General features: G+C 37.1%; 1 protein-coding gene across 1 annotated transcript in view; it reads left to right on the top strand.

Moving 5' to 3' along the window:
• Positions 1-686: 686 nt before the first annotated feature.
• LOC148060840 (glutamate receptor ionotropic, NMDA 3B-like) overlaps positions 687-22,217 on the top strand; it is a 165,780-nt gene continuing 144,249 nt past the window's right edge. Inside the window, exon 1 of the mRNA XM_087779978.1 lies at positions 687-1,265. Coding sequence (XP_087636104.1) covers positions 729-1,265 — 537 coding nt within the window. The 5' untranslated portion in view covers positions 687-728. The remainder of the gene's footprint in view (positions 1,266-22,217) is intronic.

The following is a 22,217-nucleotide window of genomic DNA, read 5'->3' on the forward strand; positions in this document are numbered from 1 at the left end:
CAGTGAAGAGTTTTAAGGATCGGAGAAATGTGAGTTCTCCTACTAGAGCGGGTCAGAATTCTCACTGCAGAGTTTTGTATCAACTGCAGGCGAGACAGCTCCTTCTTGTTAAGACTGTTGCAGTAGTCCAGGAGAGAAGACACAAACGCATGGATTTATGGTGTCATATGAACCATTACCAGTTTTTGCTGTATGATTTAGTGACTTAAGATGCTTTTTTTCGCTTCTTACAATCGTAAATATTGCCCAATAGGAGTCAGTGCCTCACCAGCCACCGCCAACAACACGTATGTAACGGGAAATATTTAAAATACAAAATAAACACTTAAAATGAATTAAAAACGCTTTAAATAATAGATAGAAAGGGAATAAAATCCTAAACTCAAGTTGTAAATAATGGAGGCTGTGGATTAACTTGGAGGAGAATTAGAAAATCGATTTGGAGGCGGGAGCGCGCGTGGACTGACACCCGTGGTCGCGTGCGCGCGCCCCTCACAGCACAGCGAGCGCTCCTCGTGCGTGTGAGTGACAGACGCGCTCCGCTCCGCCGTCCACGACGCGTCTGTCACTCCCTGAAGCCCCAAAAAAACTTTGCCTATACGCCGCCGGATGGTCCTCGCCCGCGCCCACGACCCACCACCCAGGAGCCGCTGAGAAAAGTCCGGGAGAAGGCGTCCGAGAGAAGGGAGCTATGCCAGTCCTCCTCTGCTGTGTGTCGGAGCTGCAGCATGGTGTCTCTCCCTGGACTCTGGACCTACAGCTTCACCCCCGGGAGACCCCGTCTCCATGCAACTCTCCCGCTGCTGCTGCTCCTGGTCGCCTCCGTCTCCGCCGCCGCCTCGCAGCCCTGCGCCCCGCACACCCGGCCGTGCCACCTCCTCACCCGGATCGGACACACGGTGCGCCTGGGCGCGCTGCTGCCGACCCGCCAGCCGGCGCGGATCCAGAACGCGCTCAACCGCGCCCTGGCGAGCCTCCGGCACCAGTCCGGCGGGTCGGACTCGGGGGGCTCCACGACCCCGTCCCAGACGCCCCCCTTGCTGCCCTACAACCTGAGCCTGGAGATGGTGGCGCGGTCCCCGGCCGGATGGGACCCGGTGTCCTTGTCCCGTAGCGCCTGTCAGGACCTGGTGGTCAGGGGGGTCTCGGCTATGTTGGCCTTCCCCCGGACCAGGGAGGAACTGATCCAGGTGGAATTCCTCTCTTCTTTCTTGGAGATCCCCTTCGTCTCCATCCTGGAGGACACGGAGCCCCTCGTCACTAAGGTATGACTTGTTCTTTACTTCTTTATAATAACACTATAATAAGCTTTTTTTTTTAAACTTGACTTTTAATTTGAGTTTATTTATTACTCTTAAAAAACGCCGAATGAAGGTGAAATATACTTTAAAAAAGCGAGATAAATCATCACCAAAATGTCAAAAGATTCTTACACTAAGATGAATAACGTGCAGCATCTTCACGCACTTGTTACACAGCTCATGTCTATTGATTCGGTATATACTGGGGAATTTTTCTGACATTCAGTTTAAAAAAAAAAAAAAAAGTACTGAAGCCTGAAATGACCTCCACAGCCTGCGCACTAAACCTGAAATGTGTTTTTAAAGTGTTTTTTTACGCCTCATTTTTAACAGCAAAGGTCATGTGATGTTGTTCACAGGTTAACAGTTTCAATGCATCAATTGAGTTAATCAGTTTTGGTTTTGAAAATTTATTTCAATTCATGTTAATAAAATTGATCATAAATCTGTGTGAAAGAGTGTTAAACATTTAACAAATATACGTGGACAGAGACCCTATCGGTAAATATACTCTGGCGAAATATGAAAAGGTAATTCAACAGATGTTCATATCCTTAAACAAAATGCATGATAGAAAAAAGAACATCTATCCATCCTTGTACCTGCTAATATCAGGGTGTTCTGGTGAATCTTGGCTCATAATGTAACTTTAGAATTCTAGTTTTTTCTTTGTGTTGTATTTTTGTCACTATTCTTGTAGTCGAGTTCGTGGAAACCTGATGTCAGATCGATACGGGAATTCTTTGTGGATGGAAAGGAGTGTAGATTCTGAATAAATGGGCTGAAATTCAGTAACCTAATCAAGTTTTGAAAAAACATATTTAATTATATTTTAATACAGTGTAATAACTAATAAACAACAATAAATAATGAATAACAACTGGTTCCCTTTAAGGATAAACTGTTTTATTTCACAACCCAAATACCAATGAAAAACAACCGAATATGTTTATTAACACAGGTTTTTCTTCCTCAATTCACTCATTGTAATAAACCAGCTTCATATTCAACAGGTAAGAAGCTCACGATACAATACCTTCTCACGGTATTTATGACACGATGTTTTGTCACGATATACAGTTGTATACTGCTGTGTTAATACATCCGAGCGATGTCTCTGAAGATGAGTCAGTTAGAAGCTGTCGTCGATCTTTCTAAAGTATTTTATGGCAGTAACAGAACTTGAAAATGTAATTTTCCGTTCTCAAACATAAGCAATATTTCCAAATCTTTGCTCTTAATTGTTTCAGTGTGGTTATTTTTGTAAGCCATATTTGCTCCCTTCACCATCAAATTATTAACATTTCCAGATGGCACATCTATATCATATCGGAAGTCGAAGTATCGGAATATATTTCTGGTTCAACATTCCTCCATTCAATAATCATTTTCATGAAGTTACCGTATGAGTAACTCACCATCTTTAGTTCAGTTGCTGTTAAAAAAAAAAATCGAAATATTTACGCTGTTCAATCCTATTCTGAGTCTGAGATAACGATTTTAATCTAAAGCGATCATTTATGTTCACTCACCATAGGACATACCTTTAGTGATGTTTCCCCCACTTTTATGTTTTCATATGAGCCTGAGTTTGGACGGAAATTGTAGTAATCTTTGGAGTTTTTACTGTTGGACACCATTTCAGTGAAATAATTTCACTTATACAGATTCTCCACCTTTTACAGGTGAACTCGAGAATAATACTTTGTTGATATGGTCAAACTTTTCCAATTTGTAAGACCCAAAGCTAAAGAAAAAGGAAAATAATAAAAAAAATAAAAAAAATTCCAGTGGCAAAACCACATGAAATTGTGATTTTTGAATTTAACAGCTGGTTCAACCGCCCTCAACATCCATGTTTAATATCCACGCCGCTGACTGAACCTTCACGCTGGGAAGGTTTAGTGCTCAATGTGTGTCCAAGTGTGTTCGTGTGCACGGGCGCGTGCACGTGATTGAAGGCGGCTGTGTTTTGGCACCTATCTGAATGAATCATTCAAACACTTGAAATAGTGAGAGATTGATGTTGTGCAGAGGTGCAGTGCTGTACACACACACATACACACACCAATGGATCGTGTTGCTATGTGTGTGTGTCGGCTGGAAGTTGATAGTGTGTGAGTGTCAGGTTTGTATTCCCTGCAGCACTGGGGATGCTTGTCAGTCAGTTAAATCCACCTTTGTCCTTTTCAACGGGCAAGCGAGGCACACAGACACACACATCTCAGTGCTTTATCTCGACTTTCTCGATATATATTCTATAATATTGAGTGTCCCTTTTAAAAAAGATTTCAAAATCTACCCACTTGATGACCACGACGTTGGAAGGAGAGGGAGAAAGCGACGGATGATGCAGGAGAGGGGAGGGAAAAGGGGATTTTCAGGACTGTTGAAGGCCCTTTTTAGTTTTGCAGAAGTGGGCCACTCGGTGCAAAGGAAAACAACCATCACTTTTTTTTTTTCTTTTCGCTGAGTCGGCTTGAGCTCCTCTGTATTTCTAATCTGCAGCAGGATAACAAGAGAAAAAAAAACACATTGCTTGTCAAAACATTCTGTTGGTGTGTCAGGGCTTCATTTAAGAGTCTCGCCCTCAGAATCACGTGTTGATTATTTCATATCGTTCGTCTGCCATTCTCGTGTGAAACATATCAAAATAAAGTGATTTTTAAGGTTATAATACAAAAATTGTCAACAGTAGTAATTCCAAAGAAAGGAAATTTATTATAGAAGTATACAAACATGAAGGATTTTTTACTTTTTTCATTTGCTACACTTGAAATTTTCTTTTTTCTTATGGTCAATTCAGACCAAGATGTTGACAAAATTAAAGTATTATTGTTGTTTTTTTGGTTTATTTTTGCAAAACCCTTATATATTAGTTATTGGTGATGGTCTGATGAAGCTTCGTGAAGCAGTAACATTATTTTCCACTAGAGTCCACTAGATGGCGGTCTCTGCACTATTTCCCTTTGTTTTAAACAACTGTTCTAATGAAAAATCACATCATTTTTAAACTGATGACGCCACCTACTGACCTCTACACAACATGACACTGCTTCATGAAGCTTCACTTTACTACCACAAACCACTGCAAACGAGAATTTTGTACAAGAAACGGTGCTGAGCTTCAATGATAACTTCTTTACTTAAGGTAGGTTTTAAATTAAAAATTTGCTTTGAAAATATCAGAGAAGGTCAGCATGAATAATTACGTATATGTAATTAAAAAACAAACATTTTTTAACATTAAGATTATGATGGAAACAAATGAAACAAAACCACAAATTAATGAAAATCACATTATACCTGAACCTTGGTTTTTCGTTTTATTTTACAAAAGAAGTTACAATTATTAAAAAAAAAATTCAGATCGACCATAAAATGGGATCATTGAGTTAGAATGGACAAAGTATTATAAAGGGACCAGAATAGCAAATACTGACCCATAGAGGGCGCTTGGGCACAGCTCTCCCACCAATTTGGCTGTGTTTATTGTTAGTCTTTATATTTTTGTATTTGATTCATTATTATTATTTATTTTTTAGTTAGAAATACTCATCAACAGTTATGATTTCGTTTGTTTGTAGAAGTCTTCACACCAATATACTATATTTGCATAGATTTACGTTCTGATCATTTCTATCCGGGGTTCACTTTCTGAAGAGAACATCCCCATGATCTCATGTCGGTTAGCTCAATTTCTAACATTTTGCACTTTTTTTGGAAGTTTGAGGAACTGAAGTTTTGCCGGTTCGATTCCCGCTCTCCACATTTTAATTTTACTTAAGTTTTTTAAGTTTTTCTTTGCACTGTATGTTTGTGTGTTTGTTATAATTTGGTAGAAAGTATGTTTTGGTGCAGAGGACAGTGTTTTAATAATTTCATTTATTCTGTATGATGTATGTCATAGTATCATTTAAATGTGTTTTAATTTGTATCTAAACAAGGCGCATAATAAATTATTAGCTTCCAAAGTGTTGATTTCTACATGTAATTAATATTGTCTAAGTTTAGACACTTTTCGACTGATTCTATCAATGGTATAGGCAGGAAAATGTTCTGGAAAAGAGGCCAACGAAGAATGTTTTTCACCAGCCGCCATTGCTTAACAGGTATTTAAAATGGATTATGAAGGAAGTTTCATTACACATTCACAAATCAAAATTAGTTAATGAAAGAAAATATTATATTTGATAGAAAACAGTAGTTGGACACAGTGTGGCCTTTTGCTAGTGCAATTAAGGTTTTAAAAATATACATATACATAACTAATCATAACAAATGTTAAAGTAAATAAGTATTAAGAATTGAACTAGATGCTAAAATTCAGACACGTCACTATTTTCTTAATAAAGCGCACAGACATAATGATAATACAATACAAAAAATCCTTCATTGTATACTCATTCAAACATACAGGATTTTGGTTAATCCATACATTTGATGCAACATAATATGCTCTTTTAAAGAAAAACAACTTTTTTTCTTCTCAATAATAATTCAGACCAAGATGCGAACAAAGAGGAAGTATTTTTGTAAACATGAGGACTATTACGTTCTTGGAAAGCCAATAGAAAAAAACGCACAATTGAATATTCCTCCGGGCTGCGGTTTAGGTGTATAAACAAACTGAATTATTTAACATATGTCAGGTTCCTCTTTAAGAATATCAACATGTCAACATTTCCTGGTAACAGTTGAGACCTCTGACAGCTGACAATATCCACCGCTGTTGAAAGAAGCTGCCTCGCAAGGAAGTGGCAGGAAGTGCTAGATGTGCTTTTGGCAGTGAGAGTTCTCTCTCCACACCAGCGGATGACTTCTGCAGAATTGTTTTGGCGTTGCAAATGATGCGTCAGGTTCGTACGGCCTGCTGCAGTGTGAGGCGTAGAGTACTGCGGACGGTTTTGTGGACTCCATAAACTCCTCTGGCTTTTTTTGGCATGTGATCCAGGAGTATTCTGTAGGTCCTTGTTTTCCCACTTGTTGTGTGTTTCTTGAAAAAGAGAATTTCTTTGCAATCTTAACCCTCGTCTCAGGGTCAAGGTGACCCAAAGGCCCTAAAACAAGTGTGAATAGATGGACACTTTCGACCCTCAACGGCCGCCATTTTAGTGACGTAGATGACGCTAAAAGATACGTTTCTATTTGTTCAGGCTTTTCCTTGATTTTCTGGAACTCCTGTTGTGTTTTCAGTTTTATCTTGACCTTTAAAGTATATACTTTATTGAATATTATTTTAATTGTTTAAGCGCTTTGTGACCCTGGTCTGAAAAAGCACTATATAAATAAAAATGACTTACTTACTTACTTACGAAACCAAAGATACGTCACTGACGACGCGTCTTCGGAACAAGTTACCAGCCTAAATGTTTGAGAAAACACATTTTACCACAAAACAAACGGTTATAACAAAAATAAAACACAACTCGACAACTTGTTTCAATTTGCGAAAAGTGCTGTCAAGTGTCGGCAAATCAGTCGAGTGATTTCCGACAAGAGTGTAACTTCAGTGTTTGATTCGCGCACTACGAAAGTATGCGCACTGCCTTAAAGTAAACCAGTGCACTCGGAGAAGTGTGCAATTTAGGACACAGCCCTCGTTTGAGGTAATTGAAAACCTCTGCGCCTGTTGCTGCAACAGCTGCAGCTCTTTAGGCAATCAATCCCAGCAGCAGGCGCCAGATTATAATCCTCGCTAATTGGTGTCACATATGCGTCACGTGTGTTTCCAGACACCACAGTTGTGCTTCAATGATACGTTTTTCCTTGTTTACTAAAGGTATATTTGGAATTGAGGGCGCACGTCGCCTCACAGCAAGATGGTTGCCAGCTCGATTCCAGGCCAAGGCAACCTTTCTGTGTGGAGTTTGTATGTTCTCCCCGTGTTGCATGGGTTAACTCCGGTTTCCTCCCACAATCCAAAAAACATAGAAGTTAATTGAGAACTTTGTGAAATTGTCCATAGGTATGAGAGTGTGTGTGAATGGTTGTCCGTCTTTGTGTGTGCCCTGCAAAAGACTGACATCCTGTCCAGGGTGTCCCCTTACTCTCGCCCTATGACTCTGGGATAGGCTCAATACAATGAATGAATGAATGAATATTTGAAATTAAAATAGTTTTAATTGAAAATACTTGTGTGTGGTGAAGGTATTGGTATTGTATCATTATTGTTTCTTAAGATTTGATTAAGAAAAAAACCCCAAACTGCAATAAAGGTTTTACTGTGTATCTCAGAACTACGGTTTGTATCAAAACTTGTGTTATTATATGACCATGTACAGTTATAGTAAAAGAATAACCAGTAGTGTAGTAACAGTACAGTTTCAAAATTAAGTTGGTTAAGTTAAAATATTTTAAATAATTGGTGATAAATATTTATCATGGGAATATGCTGATCAGTCTTCTGACTTGAGTTGCACTGTGTTGATTCTGAAACTGTCTGTAGAAAATAACTTAGAGTAGATTTATTTTTATTTTTAGAAATAAACCTCAAAAAGGAGAAGTTCACATATAACCAGTGGCGACTTGGCCACGTCGACAGCTTCCTGCACAGAAGAGGGAGAGAAAAAAAAAAAAGGGAAGATCGTATTTAGTGGACAGTCAATTTAACTGATTAGCTTTTCCGTTGAGTTCATCCTCGTCTTGACCCTAAAAGTAATTAACCATATTTCACTGCTAGCATGACAGCAATTCCAAAACCTTGAAACGATTGCTTGGCACTAACACATCTCTGTTGAAGTAACACAACAAATGACACTGTTTCCTGTTAGATACACAAAGGCTACAGACTCTGATTGAAGCATATTTTGCGGACGGCAAATTCAAATGAACCTATTTGATAAGGCCACGGACAGTGCAGGTCTGATGAAAGAGTGTCAGCAGATGCAGTGGCATTTACAAAATTACTTTGACCTGCTTTTCACTCACCACTGGGTTGTTGTCTAAACACGGACATATTTACATGAAGCCTTTCCACATCTGACGAGCAAAATAAATACACTGTTTCTCTGCATATAACAGTGAATGATAACCTTTTTGTCAAGGTTAGCTCCAACTAAAAACAATATATACTGTGCAAATATAATGTGTTAGCATGTTAGCTGCAAGAAAAGATGAATTTATTGGAGTCTGATTTTCAAATAACACATTTTTCTTCAGTCTTTAATAAGTTATTTTATCACTTTATGAATATTTGATATCATTATACAGTAGGTTCTGTTAAATTAAGTTCAATGGGCCATTGGGTGTTAGTAGTATAACAGTTAACTGAGCGAGAAATAGTGATTATCTGGCTCTAAAATACTCTCTTATAATAATACACACTTTCCTGGAAAGTCTTTATGAAGTATGTAACATGAGCAATACCACCATCTTTAAAGTGTTATTTCACCTCAAATCCAATTCATTTTTTAATCCTGATGCCGACCGAGGGCTGGGATTATTTTCAGAATAATCTGATTCTATTTAGGGTTAAAATGTACATACATTTTAACGTAGTGAATCTAGGTCAGTTGTCTTCGTCTTCATCCTCGTCCAAATACCTCAGTGCTGCTCGTCTGTAACATCCATCTTGTATTAAAGCCTTCACATTACATTTATTTTCCGAAAAAATGTAATAATTCTGTTTATTTAAGGATTTTTTGTAGCAGTAGCTCCCAGTCTATTAGCTCGAACTTCAAGAATTTCAAGATTTACACTGAAAGCCAAAGATCTTCCACTAAAACCAAGGTTCAATTACACTTTTTTTTTTCTTCCAAATTATCACTAAATACTTGCATTTATGCCCATTTTTAAGGTATAATATTTATTTCCAAGAGTGGTCAAGAGAATAACATCAAAAAAATAATCTACCAAACAAAGATGATATTTCCTTTTTTGTGTTACGTTTGTATATAATAATACATTTACTGAATTGGATTTGATCCTCAAATAATTTTTCTACTGCACGTTTAAAAAAATAAATATTATCCTAATAGAAATTTATCATGAGTGCAGGAAGAGGCTGGTAACGAAACAGAAAATGCAGTGCTTTTAAAGTCTTTGCTCTTTTGCTTACATACTCGGCGGACTTTATTGTCCTGTTTGTTCATTAGTGTGGTGGTTGGCGAGCCGGCGCTGTGATGCTGAGTAGGTGTGAAACTGGACAGGTGTGTAAAGATCAGCTAATTGTGTGGAAATGTTCATTTTTTTGTATCTTGCACTTCAGGGCGACTGTAGGAAACAGATGGTCATCCAGCACCTCACCAAGATTTAATCACAAGCGGAATAATGGACAAAATACCAGAGTTTTTGGTAGGAAGACGTCATTGTTTCGAGCTATTATTAGCTATTTCACAGAATTGAGAAAAAAAAGTGCAGTAACAATTGGCCATTATTCAAGACAAAGTCATCACAGTTCTATTTCTTGATACTTTACCCGTCGATAAACTGCTTCATTGAGGAGAACAGACGTCAGTAAACAGAATTTGAGATGGATCTGGTCAGTTTTTCTAAATAAAAAACTATTCACAGTCGTTTATTTGAATCTAATGTGGAATAAAAAAAGGTAGAGTGAACATTTTCAGCTGACAGGGTTTTCCTGAGTGAGCTGGTCGACCACTTTTCCTTCTGGTTATGACTTCATCTTTAATTTCTTTCCCACTAGTCCTGGTTGTATCTATAGGCAGACTATTAGTGTAAATAATAAAATGTAAACTTTTATTACAGCAGATCAGAGTGTGATCTATATAGTAGTGTTTATAATGAATGGAAATTCAAGTTTAAATTTCTCAGCATCTCAGGTTCACGCTTTTTATTAAGTATGATTTGTGTATTACACAGAATATAATAATATTATGGGTCATGAGCAAACAAAGAGATGCCTGGCCAAACATTAATAGATCTGAACGTTTAACCCTTGTGTTATCTCAGGGTCAAAGAGACGAGAAGCACAAATGAAGGGAAACAAATGTGTTTGTGGTATCCCTTGTGTTGTCCCTGGATCAAGGTGATCAACGACCTCCTTAGCTTCCTGATATAAATATATATATATATATATATATATATATATATATATATATATATATATATATATATATATAGATACACACACACACAGGGACCCTGAGGTAACACGAGGGTTAAGTGTGTACTTCATATTTTTGATTTAAGTGTACGCAAGTTATTCAACTATAGTATAATTCGGAAAATAAGTGTATTTTTTAGTTCTCCTTCCAAGACACATCAAGGTCAGTCGCGGCATATTTATGGCGTCCTCTGATTTGTTACTTCCTACCATTTGTAAGGCAACTAAACTTTAGTTTTAGGAAATGTTCTGTTAAACATTTTATAGTCAAATAATATAAATAATTTTAGGATCATATTGTCAATAATAATTACACAATAAAATCTGTCCAAAATGTTGTCTTTAGGGTGGAATGAAACGTATTTAGTGGTGAAGCTCCTATTTTTGTGCTGTTTGAAAAATTGAACCCTTACTTTTAACAAAAACCCCAAATAAAAAAAAATAAAAAATTCAATATTTGGGTGTAAAAGGAAAGATATCAAGGTGTAGCTCGCTTCTGGAACCAACACTTTTCGAGCAGCATTGACCTGAACCAGGAGAGAAACAGAACATAATCCTACACTCCCTGGGAATTATGACTCGTTTTCTGCTCTGATGGCTGGAAAAATACTCCGACAAATCACATAAATCCAATTTAAGTTCCCTGCACTACTGAGGAAGGCGTTCCTGAGAGAGAAGGCGGTGGAGTTTTGGAGGAATTCACCGACAAAACAAACCTGCTGCCAAAGAAATTGTGGCGAAGCTTTAACACCAAAAAGAGGTTTGTTGCTTTTCGGAAGAGCAGTCGGTTCCCCGGAGCTACTGTGGAAATATATCGGCTGGGTACTGGGAATGGAGCTCAGGTTTGTTTGTTTTCTAGTGAAAGATGGAGGGATAGAAGGAAGAGAAAGAGACTCACACTTGAAGATAGAAATCTCAGGTGCATTTTTATATTTAGTCGAGGTAGGGTATTATTCAACAAAGCAATTTTAGTCAATATTGTTTTCCAAGACTTTTATATTGATTTACATTTAGAAAAAAACGCAAGTGAATTATGTGTATTTCAACTTTCAAAAATAGAGTATGACGCTTTTCAAGAGAAAAATCTATTGCTTTTATACATTTGTTAATTTATTTTTGTCCATCAGAAAATTGAGTCAACAAATTTGACTAAAAAACAAATCGAGTAAAGACATAAATTAATTATTGCAAATAACTGACCAAGTGGGAATGTCACAAATATATATATAATAAATAAAGTTGTATTCATTTTTTAAATAAATAATTTAGATAAATTACATGTTTCTTTTTTGTTTTCTTTTATAAAAATAAAACTAATAAAAAATAAAAAATTCATTATTATTAGAGTTAGTAGTAATATTATCGTTATTATTTATGTTGTTTTTTTATCATAAAAATAAAAGCATTTTAATTTTATTTTAAATCGTTTTTATAGACAATCGTTTTTAAAGACAAGTTATTATCTGGTTAGCATGCTAGTTACTTTTAGTTCACGCCAACAAAACTGATCAGATCACACAACAGTTTAGTTTGACTCCCATTATGGGTGTTGAAAGTCAATCACACACTTTACTGAGTTTTTTTTTTGATTAGTGTTAATATTTAAATCTTTTATTCAACCATTTTAATAAACTGTTGGATGCATATATTAGTATTTTATGTCCCAAGTATCAAAAAAGTTGGTTGAACTGAATTGACATTTCTTGACATTTTATTTTAATAGCGAAATATTTTACTGCACATCATTTAATTTAGGGAGTATTTTCATCCTCATATCTGATATATGAATGTTTTATAAAGTTGAATTCTGCACCAGCTCTTTGAGACGGTTGACGTTCAAATCCTGCCGAATACTGTCAGTCTCTGGTTAAATGTCTTCATTGTTTATTCATTGTACATTTTCTGCAACGTGAATCATGTTGGACGTGGAAACATTCCACTTCTGTCAGACCTGTCAGAAAGATTCATACGTCCGCATGGGGACACATTCGGAGACCGTAATGACGATTCTCATGAATAAAAGACCCTAATTGAGGAACCATCATCATCCAAAACCTCAGGAAGGGACTTGTATATAATTAAGTTGCCATGTGGAGAAAACTGTCACTGCAACATTTATTCGTTAATGGAGGATCGCCATAACTCCTCATGAGGGATGAGTCAGAATCTTGAAAAAGAAAAACATGATGCGACGCCTGCATAGTCTTCTTTAAAATCGTTCTTTATAATACAGCACAAAGCACAGGGAAAATACGTTAAACTAAGTGATGACTTAATCCATATTTAATCTGTCTATTCCCTCCAGGTTTATACTTTCAATTGTGTCTTGGCCTCATGGATTTTGCACTAACGGAAATCAGAATTTGTATTGATTATAATACTGCCCCCTAGTGTTTTGAAGTAGTATATCTGCTCTTGATCTCGGGTTAAATTTGGATGTCTCTGTTTCATGTATTAAATGCCATAATGGTGTGAGGTGGTTATATTTTCTGTTGACACGGCACAGTTTGATATAAATATAACATGGACTCATATAAATATCCGCTTTCATTCTGAATCTCTGTCTTTTTAGGATCATTATTTTTTCATGACTGCATTAGTGTGTGCTCGTCTACAGTTCCAGGTCAAGTAGTGAATTATTTAAGGAAATCAGTTCAAAATGAATTACTCTGTGGAGTGAATTACGCAAAATAATCGGTTTTATCTACATAATTGTGTTGATGGAAAATATTTAAATATCTCATGCCCAATCTTAAAGTATGACCTCAGCATTTATCACTAGATTGATCCTTGTTTTAGGGGTTTTCTTATCAATTATTTGTCAACACAAAATGCAACTTTCCATCCTTTGTTTTGCAGAGAGGTTTTTATCCACACTTTTATATACAAGATCTGTCCTCTGCAGATGGATTTTTTTTAAAGGTCATGTTTTCTCTGACATATTCTCACCTTAAACACCTTCCTTGTTATCTTCTCATGTCAGCACCACACTGGGAATTTGTTGCATTTTTGACAGCTCACATCACTGACCTTACTTAGGCCCATAGCACCACGGATGAGCAGAGACCATCCCAGATCCTCCACCGGCAGTGCACTCTGTCCTGGGCTTTTCTCTCCGCCTTCATCCAGTTGTTCCCCTGCTGCTTCAATTATGCCTCAGTTTTTTTGCCTCCTGTAGTTTCCAGATAGGCCTCTCTTGAAGTTCCTGGCATGTGGACTGGATATTGGTTCCCTGACTCTATTAGTGTTGCATCATGGGAGGAGCATTCGTTCGCTCCATCTGCTTCTGTGGTCACTGATGACAGTGTTGAGAGGATGACTGTCATCATCCATGATGGACGGTAGTTTGTCCAGTGATCTCCTCTCAGCAACTGTCACCAGTGAGTCCAGCTTCATGCCAACCACAGAGCCAGCCCTTCTGATCAACCTGTCCAAACTGTTGACACTCCTCTTGGACACATTCCCAGTGTGTGTCAGATCTAGCGCCACTTCCAAAGAATTTGCTCTGCTACTGTTTCCTGCCCCGATCTCTCCCACACAACTTCATTCCTAAAGCAATGTATCTTAAATATCCTCCTTAGACAGGTGTTTAAGTACCGTATTTTCCACACTATAAGGCGCACTTAAAAGCCTTTAATTTTTTTCAAAAAACAACAGTGTGCCTTATAATCCGGAGCGCCTTATATATGAACATTACCTGGTGGTTGACTTGTTTACAAACACTTTCAAGACTGCGCCGACACGCCGTGGGCGGGATTACAACATTGCGTCATCAAGGGGTGGGATTTACAACGCATGTCACATCATGGCGGACGGCTATGGAGTGATATTAATGTCACCGGTTTGAGCGAGTGTGTCTTGGTTCTTGCACTCAAATTCACTCTGCTGCACGCGCACTCTAGCTGTCATACATGCGCTCGACTTCTCTGCTGCTTGCTCAACATTTGTTTGCTCACAACACCAGTCTCGAGCGCTGCTGCCTGAAGCCTTTTAAATTTCAAAGCCATTTGAAAATTGTTAACATGGGAGTGAACGGAGTTGTCAGAACGCTTAATAAAGTTTTACTTTATTTGACTGTTTTATGGACATTCCCTTTAGCACAGCTTTACCAAGTGGATTCATAACACAACCTCAGTCAAACGTTTGACTGTATCTTTTATTCTATGCGCCTTATAATCCTGTGCGCCCTATTTATGGAAAACAGTTCTAAAATAGGCCATTCATTGAAGGTGTGCCTTATAATCCTGTGCGCCTAATAGTGCAGAAAATACGATATGACTGGATCTCTTGTCTCACATCGTAGCGGAGCACTGTCTTTACATTGGAGTTGAAGATGTGGAGCTTGGGCTTCATGCTAATAACTTTGGAAGCCCGGTTGTTCCTGAACATGACAGAGGCTCCCCTCGCCTCGCCGATTATAGGTGTAGCCTCCTGGTTAGTGCATCCATGTCGGTTAACCACTCTTCCCAAGTGTACTCGATGGACTCTCCTCCGACTGTGAATGGGGTGTTGATCTTCTTTAGCTCTGTTTTCTTGTCCTGCATCTTTTTCGGTTGTGTGACAGGAACGCAGTGAGGTCGAGGTCATTGAGTCCAGAGTGTCCACTGTATTCCATTGATCCTGCCTGTGGCGAATTCCAATCTTCGCCTTAAAGACGTCTGACATTTGACCATCATGGAGGACCCTTCGGTTTATGTCCTGATAGGTGTGGCGGATTAGGGGGATTATCTTCTCAGGGGACTCTGTAAAGTCTTAGCAGTTTCCACAATGTCTCTTTAGTCTACTTTATCAAAGGCTTTCTCAAAATCAATCAAGTTGATGTAGAGAGGGGTGTTCCACTGCAGCAACTGGAAATCTGATCCACAGGATCCTATCAGGACTCCGCACTTGAGAACTTGGCCTGGTAGTGGGTAGGGCTGTGTATAGGTTCTCATAAGATGCCTTCATTTTGATTTAGGTTCCTGAGCGATACTTTTGTCGACATCATTTTTATAAGCTCAGAAGAACATACCTTGATCGTGCCACAAATGAACCAAACTTCGGTACATGCAGTCCAGCTCAAAACACGTCAACCGTTGAAAGGTTTGTCTTCTGGCTCAGCTCTGTCTATAAACACAAGTCATTTCATCTTACATTAACAAATTAGTTTCTGCTAAGCAACTAGTTGTTAGAAACTTCCCCAGCATGACGCTGTCTATTTATTTTCAGTGTGTACTTGGATGTTGTCTACACAGTCAGCAAGATCGTTTATTAGTTGCATTTGTTTTATATTCCAAAATTCTTCTGACATTTACCTAAGTGTGTCATTGATTTGTTGCCAAAAACGAGCCGGAGTCGGTTCAATTGTTGTTTACTTCATGTCCGCATCTCATCGTCCTCTGGTGATTACCTCCTGTGACACGATGTCCTTCACTTGTGTCTAATTATTCATCGTGTACGTTCAAACATCTCCTGTTCTATTGTTTCTTTGCCAGATGTTTCTTGTACCTTTGAGCCTCGCATTCCCTTCGCATGACTCGACTGTCTTTGACCTTTTTGGCTGCATTTCATTGACCTTGATTATTTCGCCTCGTGATTTATGTACCACAACCTTTTGACCTTCTGTTTTTGTGCGTGTGTGTTATAGAAAAGTGTGTACCAGTGCATCTCCAAATCCAAACTGAAAGATATATATATATTTGATGATTCTATTGTCTGAATGTATTGGTATTAGATGGAGTTAAAAATAGACTTGCAAAAAGATGCAAACGAAATCCCCAAACCACAGATTTATAGGGAGGGGAGAGGAAAAAAAAAAGGACCAGATGCAAGATGTTACAAGACAAACTGGCAGGGATGAAGGTGCAGATGAGGATAATAAATTCACAAGAGGAATGTTGAGGACGTGAGAGCCTTTGAGGAGAGACAACCTGTGAAAATCCTAAATAACGTTCCAGCTTGGCTCGGACTAACAAGATAACTAGCTACAGTTAATTATAAAAATGCATACAAATGTGAACATTGTATCACAAAAGTATTATATTTCGGAAATTATTTATTAATAAATGGTTAATTAACAATAATAATTGATGCTTATGGTTACAGTTATCAACACCATTTGCAGGCTTTGTTCCACAGTCAGACCTGAAGACACAGCATTTACTGGGATCGGTGAGGGAAATATGCTTTATTTTTATATATTAGATATAAAACATAGACCAAGATAAGTCAGAGCTTTATGACTGTAAATCTTAAATGAAGACTCTTCATAGTCAGCCTATGTTTGTGTTTGCAAATGTGCCGCAGATCTCAGTCATATTCAAAAATAAAAGAAATAATATATTCTAGAATTGGAAAATAGATAAATTGGCCTTGGCTCATAAGAGAAATGTCCGCACTGAGATTCAGAGTGCGCGTCTCTGAATATGTTCTTTCGATAAAAAAAACTAAACAAACCCAAAACACTTTTCATTAAACTGTTTACCAAAGTCTTCAAACAAAGAAATGAATAATTAAATGAGCACAAATAAAACTAGATGATACTCTGAGGTGCATTTTTCCTGTTTAGAAATATTGAGTGAAGTTGATTTTATTTTTTACAAGCAAAGAGCTTAGAAGCGGAGAACAATTAAGTTCTTCAAGGTACGGTTAAAACCAGAGAGTTGCCGTCATCAGGAGACATTTAAATCAGTCGGTCATCAGCGTAAGTGTGAAGGTTAATTTTAAAGATATTTGCTCCAATAGACAACTAATATTTCAGTTTATAGCCACCAGATAAAATATAAATTGCCTTCTTCAATTGATCATACAGTGTCTGGGCCTTAACCCCTATGTTATCACAGGATCAAGCTGACCCGAAGGCCCGAAAACAAATGTATTTGAGGTATCCCTTGTGTTGCATCTGGGTCAAGGTGAACGACCTTGTCATCTTGACCCTGAGAGAACACAAGGGATGAAAGTTAAACAGGACTAAATGGTGTGAATTTAAGAAGAGTGCATTTTCAAACCATATACTTTATATATATATATATATATACAGTATATATATTAAAACAGCAACTTGAAATTAAAGGTAAGGCATTTCTTCAAACTCTTTTAACACAAGTTGTACAAGAGAAAGGTTTGCAAAAGACGGTACAAATAAAACATGAATTCCTGAAAAGCAAAAGCACACACCTCATTGTGCTGAGTCTATTTGATTAATCTCAGTGCAGCAGATGGAAAGGCGGAATGAAGGGATTGTCGGCAAATGACCAAACAAAGGAATAATTGAAACAGTTGAGCTTCCAAGTATGTTAAATTAGATACAACATGAATGTAAATTTCTGCAGAACATTGGGAATAATTAAAAATTCCAATACTCATGACATAGGAAAAAGTATGTTTTTAATTAAAAAGAATATACATTGTACACGTGTATACATTGTACACGTGTTCATGTTTTATAATGTATTCTCTTCCTGGTCATTAACCCTTTTAGCGCAATTAATAGTAATATTAAATAAATACATTGCTTAATATCATGAGATTATCTCTAAAATGGCTTTCATTAATAGATTACGTATATAAAGACTCAAAAAATAGGACATATTTAAATGAATATTTTAGGAAATGTCCAAAATCATTTTGGTGCAGATTCATCACTCTCTGTTGTGCAGTATGAGCTGCAACATGAGCTCCTGTTCATGCTAGCGCCCTCTATTTCAGAGGACCTTACAAAAAAAAACCTAATCGAATGTCATTAAACGCTGATCAACAAACTTGAAAGTTGAAATAGACCATAAAACTACTTTTGCAACACTGTATATTAGTCCAGCTCGTTGGCTTCAGCCTGAGTTAACAAACATATCGATGAAAATAAACAGACTATGACCATTCATAATGCAAGACTGTTTGCTCACCACATAACTAACATGGATTTCCGATGCTTTCCGGTCCAACGGGGCTCACTCAATCAACGCATATTCCTGCACGACCTGCAAAAACGCACAGCTTTATCAAAGCATTTAAGAGTTACTTATTCAGATTACATTTTTAAGATTGTCGTTGGGATAGTTTACTTGCTTTATGTGAGTGTAATCCTTCACGATCAATGAGCAGGAATGAATCCAGCTCATGGCCGCACCATTAATCACATATTATGCTCCATCACAGTTTCGACTTTAAGCAATTGACCGAACACAGTATTTAATTGCCTGTAATATTGGCATTCAAACATTTTTTTTTTTTTTTTACAAAGCTGCATATGAAATCCAACATCAGCGTATCGGCCCATTGGTCAGCACAAAGACATCAGCACACACCCGGAATAAACAGCAGGAGAATGCAAAGAGTAGCAAAAAGACATATCTTTTTTTTATCACACGATGAGGTTTCGACCAAAGTGTCAAACATTTGTTAGGCTTTTGCTCTAATTATATTAGTATTCGCTGAAACCCTGTCACTGGTGCAAACACATAAAAAAAAATCTTATTTTCTATTTCCCTCATAGACATTTTGTCCAGCTGGTTTGGACATGTGCTGCTTTTCTGGCTAAAACACACGGGAACAGTGACTAGTCTTGAAGGTCTTACATATGCTCGTTTTTCTGCTGAAGCTCCTCAAAACTCTATGGCAAAAGCATTTCTATCCCCCCCGGTGGCTTCCATCCCATATTTTACATCTGCAGCTCTACACCTGCAGCTGTAACAGACCATTATTTTTTAACAAGTCTTTACCACTGCCAAGGAGGTTATTTTGACATTCTGTCCGTCGTTTTTTTTCGTAAGATTTTTTAGGAGACATTGATGACATGAAACAGATGGTGTCGTGATGTTCCGTGGCTCTGGTCTGTTACATGATCGTATAAAACCGCAAACAATCGATTTAATAAAAACAAAACACAAAGAAATCTGTTGTAAGACTGCCGAGCTCTGAAAACCTGGGAATGTGACCATGTTGTCATCATTCATAATATAGGGGTTGGAATAGCGAAGGAAAATAAAGTGTGGAGTACCACAAGGGTCAGTACTGGGACCCTTTTTTATTTTTATTTTTTGATCAGGTAAAGTGACTTGTTTTTTATTATTTATTTAAACATACTTCATTTAGCTTTATGTGGTTTGAATGCAATTATATGTAATATTGAAGTTATGGTGAGTTTTAAAAGATGCCGCTTTCCTCAGTGTGGTCATCTGTGACGTCATAATTTGTATGTGTTAAGGATGATGAAACCGAACATAAAATTTGTCATAGAGATATTAAGCTGTATCGCTATGAACACTATTTAGATTGAAATCTTGTCTTATTAACTGTAGATCTGTCTTCATAAAACAGTTACCATTTTTTATTTGTCATTGATTGTTATTATATAATGATACGATTATTATTAAAATCAAAAAATACTATTGAAATAAAATATTATACTTTATAAAAGATCTTTTCTAATTATTTTAATCTGTTGTTGTTTTAAACATTAAACAAGGTAAATTAAATAGAAAATACAAATTTGTAAATAAATCCACCTTTATTAGCAAAAACACAACATAACAGCCAGTGAACAGAAATAAGCAAGATATTCTCCACTAAAATAACAATCAATATTCCTACTATGGAGTAGAGTAGTAGTCGCTGAACTTATCAAAAAGGGTTGACAGTGGAGGCAAATGTCAGCATCTCGTACACCTTCAGCACGGACTGCAACAACACAAAACCGCCGATGAGAGATGAAGCTTATGATGTTGAAGTGAACTACTGAAGGAATTACATTGTCTTTGATTTTGAGTATAATGAAAGTTACGCGGGGTCATTGACGTCAAGGGGGCGCACCTTCTAAACGCCTTTAATGTGTCGTGAGTCTCTTTAATGTAGTTACAATTATATATATTCTAAAGATAATGTTTTCTCAATATACAAATTGCATAGATACCCATTGAGGTCATTTACGGTAACTCAGCTGCCCGAAGACGAGCTGCGGACGTTGGTGTAAAAACTATTTTTCACCTTAGCTGCCCTTTACTGATGGATGTGATTTATATATTCATTAAGACGAAAAAGCCTTCACAGTCCTGGCAATGAGACTTTAGAATAACCTGCCTGAGGACATTTTGGCTTTTTTAATGTAACGTTGATTATATATGTACATTTAAAAAAACTCTTGAATTGACAAAAACATGTTTTACGTATTGTCATCGATTCTCTTCACTAAAAACTATGAAAAGAAATAGAAAAGTCAGGCTAGGATTACGTTCACGTCTCTTCCCCGACACACATACGATCCCTGGATAGATTTAACACGCATCAAAGGAGAGCTGAGGACTTAATGTCATTTTAATGAGGTGCATCACAAACTGTTTAGAATAAATTACAAATGGGTGAGATTTTACTGTATATATTAATAAATAAGTTTACTCATGCAGTAGGATAAAATGCTTGGAATATTTGATTTCAGTACTTTTAATCCATGATTTTAATTCAATTTAAAAAAAAACAATGAACCAGGGGTTCTGCCTTTTACGTGGGTTTTGATTTTCAAACATTGTTTAAGTCACTTTTGCAGACCATTCCTTTGTTGTTAATTGTATTTCCCAATGTCAGTGGCTTCTATCAGACCTTCATTGTGAAATAAAGACAAATCCGGTTTGGTTTGAGAAACACAGCAATCAGTCCAAGGTGTTGACTCTTCCACGATATTCCCCAGATCTCCATCCAATCAGGCGCCTCTGCAGGATGTCTGGACAAACAAGTGTCATCCATGTCATCAGTTTCCACAATCTTGAAGGAGAAATAGCACGAGTTTGTACCTATCCTGACTGCAGTGTTAGTGTGAATACATTACATTAAATGGCAGCTAATGTGCTGATTTAATTGTCTCTTAAATTGTTCTAGGACCTCTAGTATACTCATCAGTATGTTTCTTTTTGCACAAAACTCTCATATAATAAAGATATTTACATTAGAATATACGCTTAAGCCCCGCCCACTTAAAATGTTTCAGCTGAGACTAAATCTCGTCCAATCAACCACGCCCGCTCTGCTCTGATTGGTGACAAAAACACGAGTTGCATTCAAGGACTCACGTGAATTTCAAACTAACCCCTGAAACTCCCGTGTTGGACATTAAAAACGAATAACAAAAATAAGGTTTGCTGCTTAATGTACACATGACAAAAACACCTAAAGGCAGAAGTAACTTTCACCATGTTTACCTAAATCTTTCTTTTGTGTCACGATTAAGATGATTTAGGGCTTCTAGGGGAGGACACCTCCACCAGAGTGACATCAGAATGTTTAATTTAAACTATAATCTCGTTTATATAAATGACCTACTGCATTTTGAAGAGGACGACTTCAACATTTACAACATGTAAATAAGTCATGAGGGTTGGGTTTTCACATTAGGTGCCCTTTAAAAAGCAAGTTTTGTCTCCCATGGTTCGTGGGCCCATTGTTCAGTAGCAGCTTCTTCTCTTTTGTAAAATTAGCTTGTTATCAAATAGATCTTTTGGTTTGGGGTGAACCAAATAAGAAATGATTTGATTCAATGTCAAATAAGGATTATGGGGTTGTGAACTGTGATCACTGAAACAAAGTGATTTTTAGTAAAGCTGACATTGTTCCTTTTTTCCGTTAAAAGCATAATTAACGCAACATAGTTTTCATGAGAAAGTCATAGACTGTTTCTATTGAATACATTTATGTCCTATCTATCTATCTATCTATCTATCTATCTATCTATCTATCTATCTATCTATCTATCTATCTATCTATCTATCTATCTATCTATCTATCTATATATCTATCTATCTATCTATCTATCTATCTATCTATCTATCTATCTATCTATCTATCTATCTATCTATCTATCTATCTATCTATCTATCTATCTATAA

Source organism: Callionymus lyra, chromosome 18, assembly GCF_982586985.1.
Source record: "Callionymus lyra chromosome 18, fCalLyr1.hap1.1, whole genome shotgun sequence".
NCBI classification, from domain to species: Eukaryota; Metazoa; Chordata; class Actinopteri; order Syngnathiformes; family Callionymidae; genus Callionymus; species Callionymus lyra.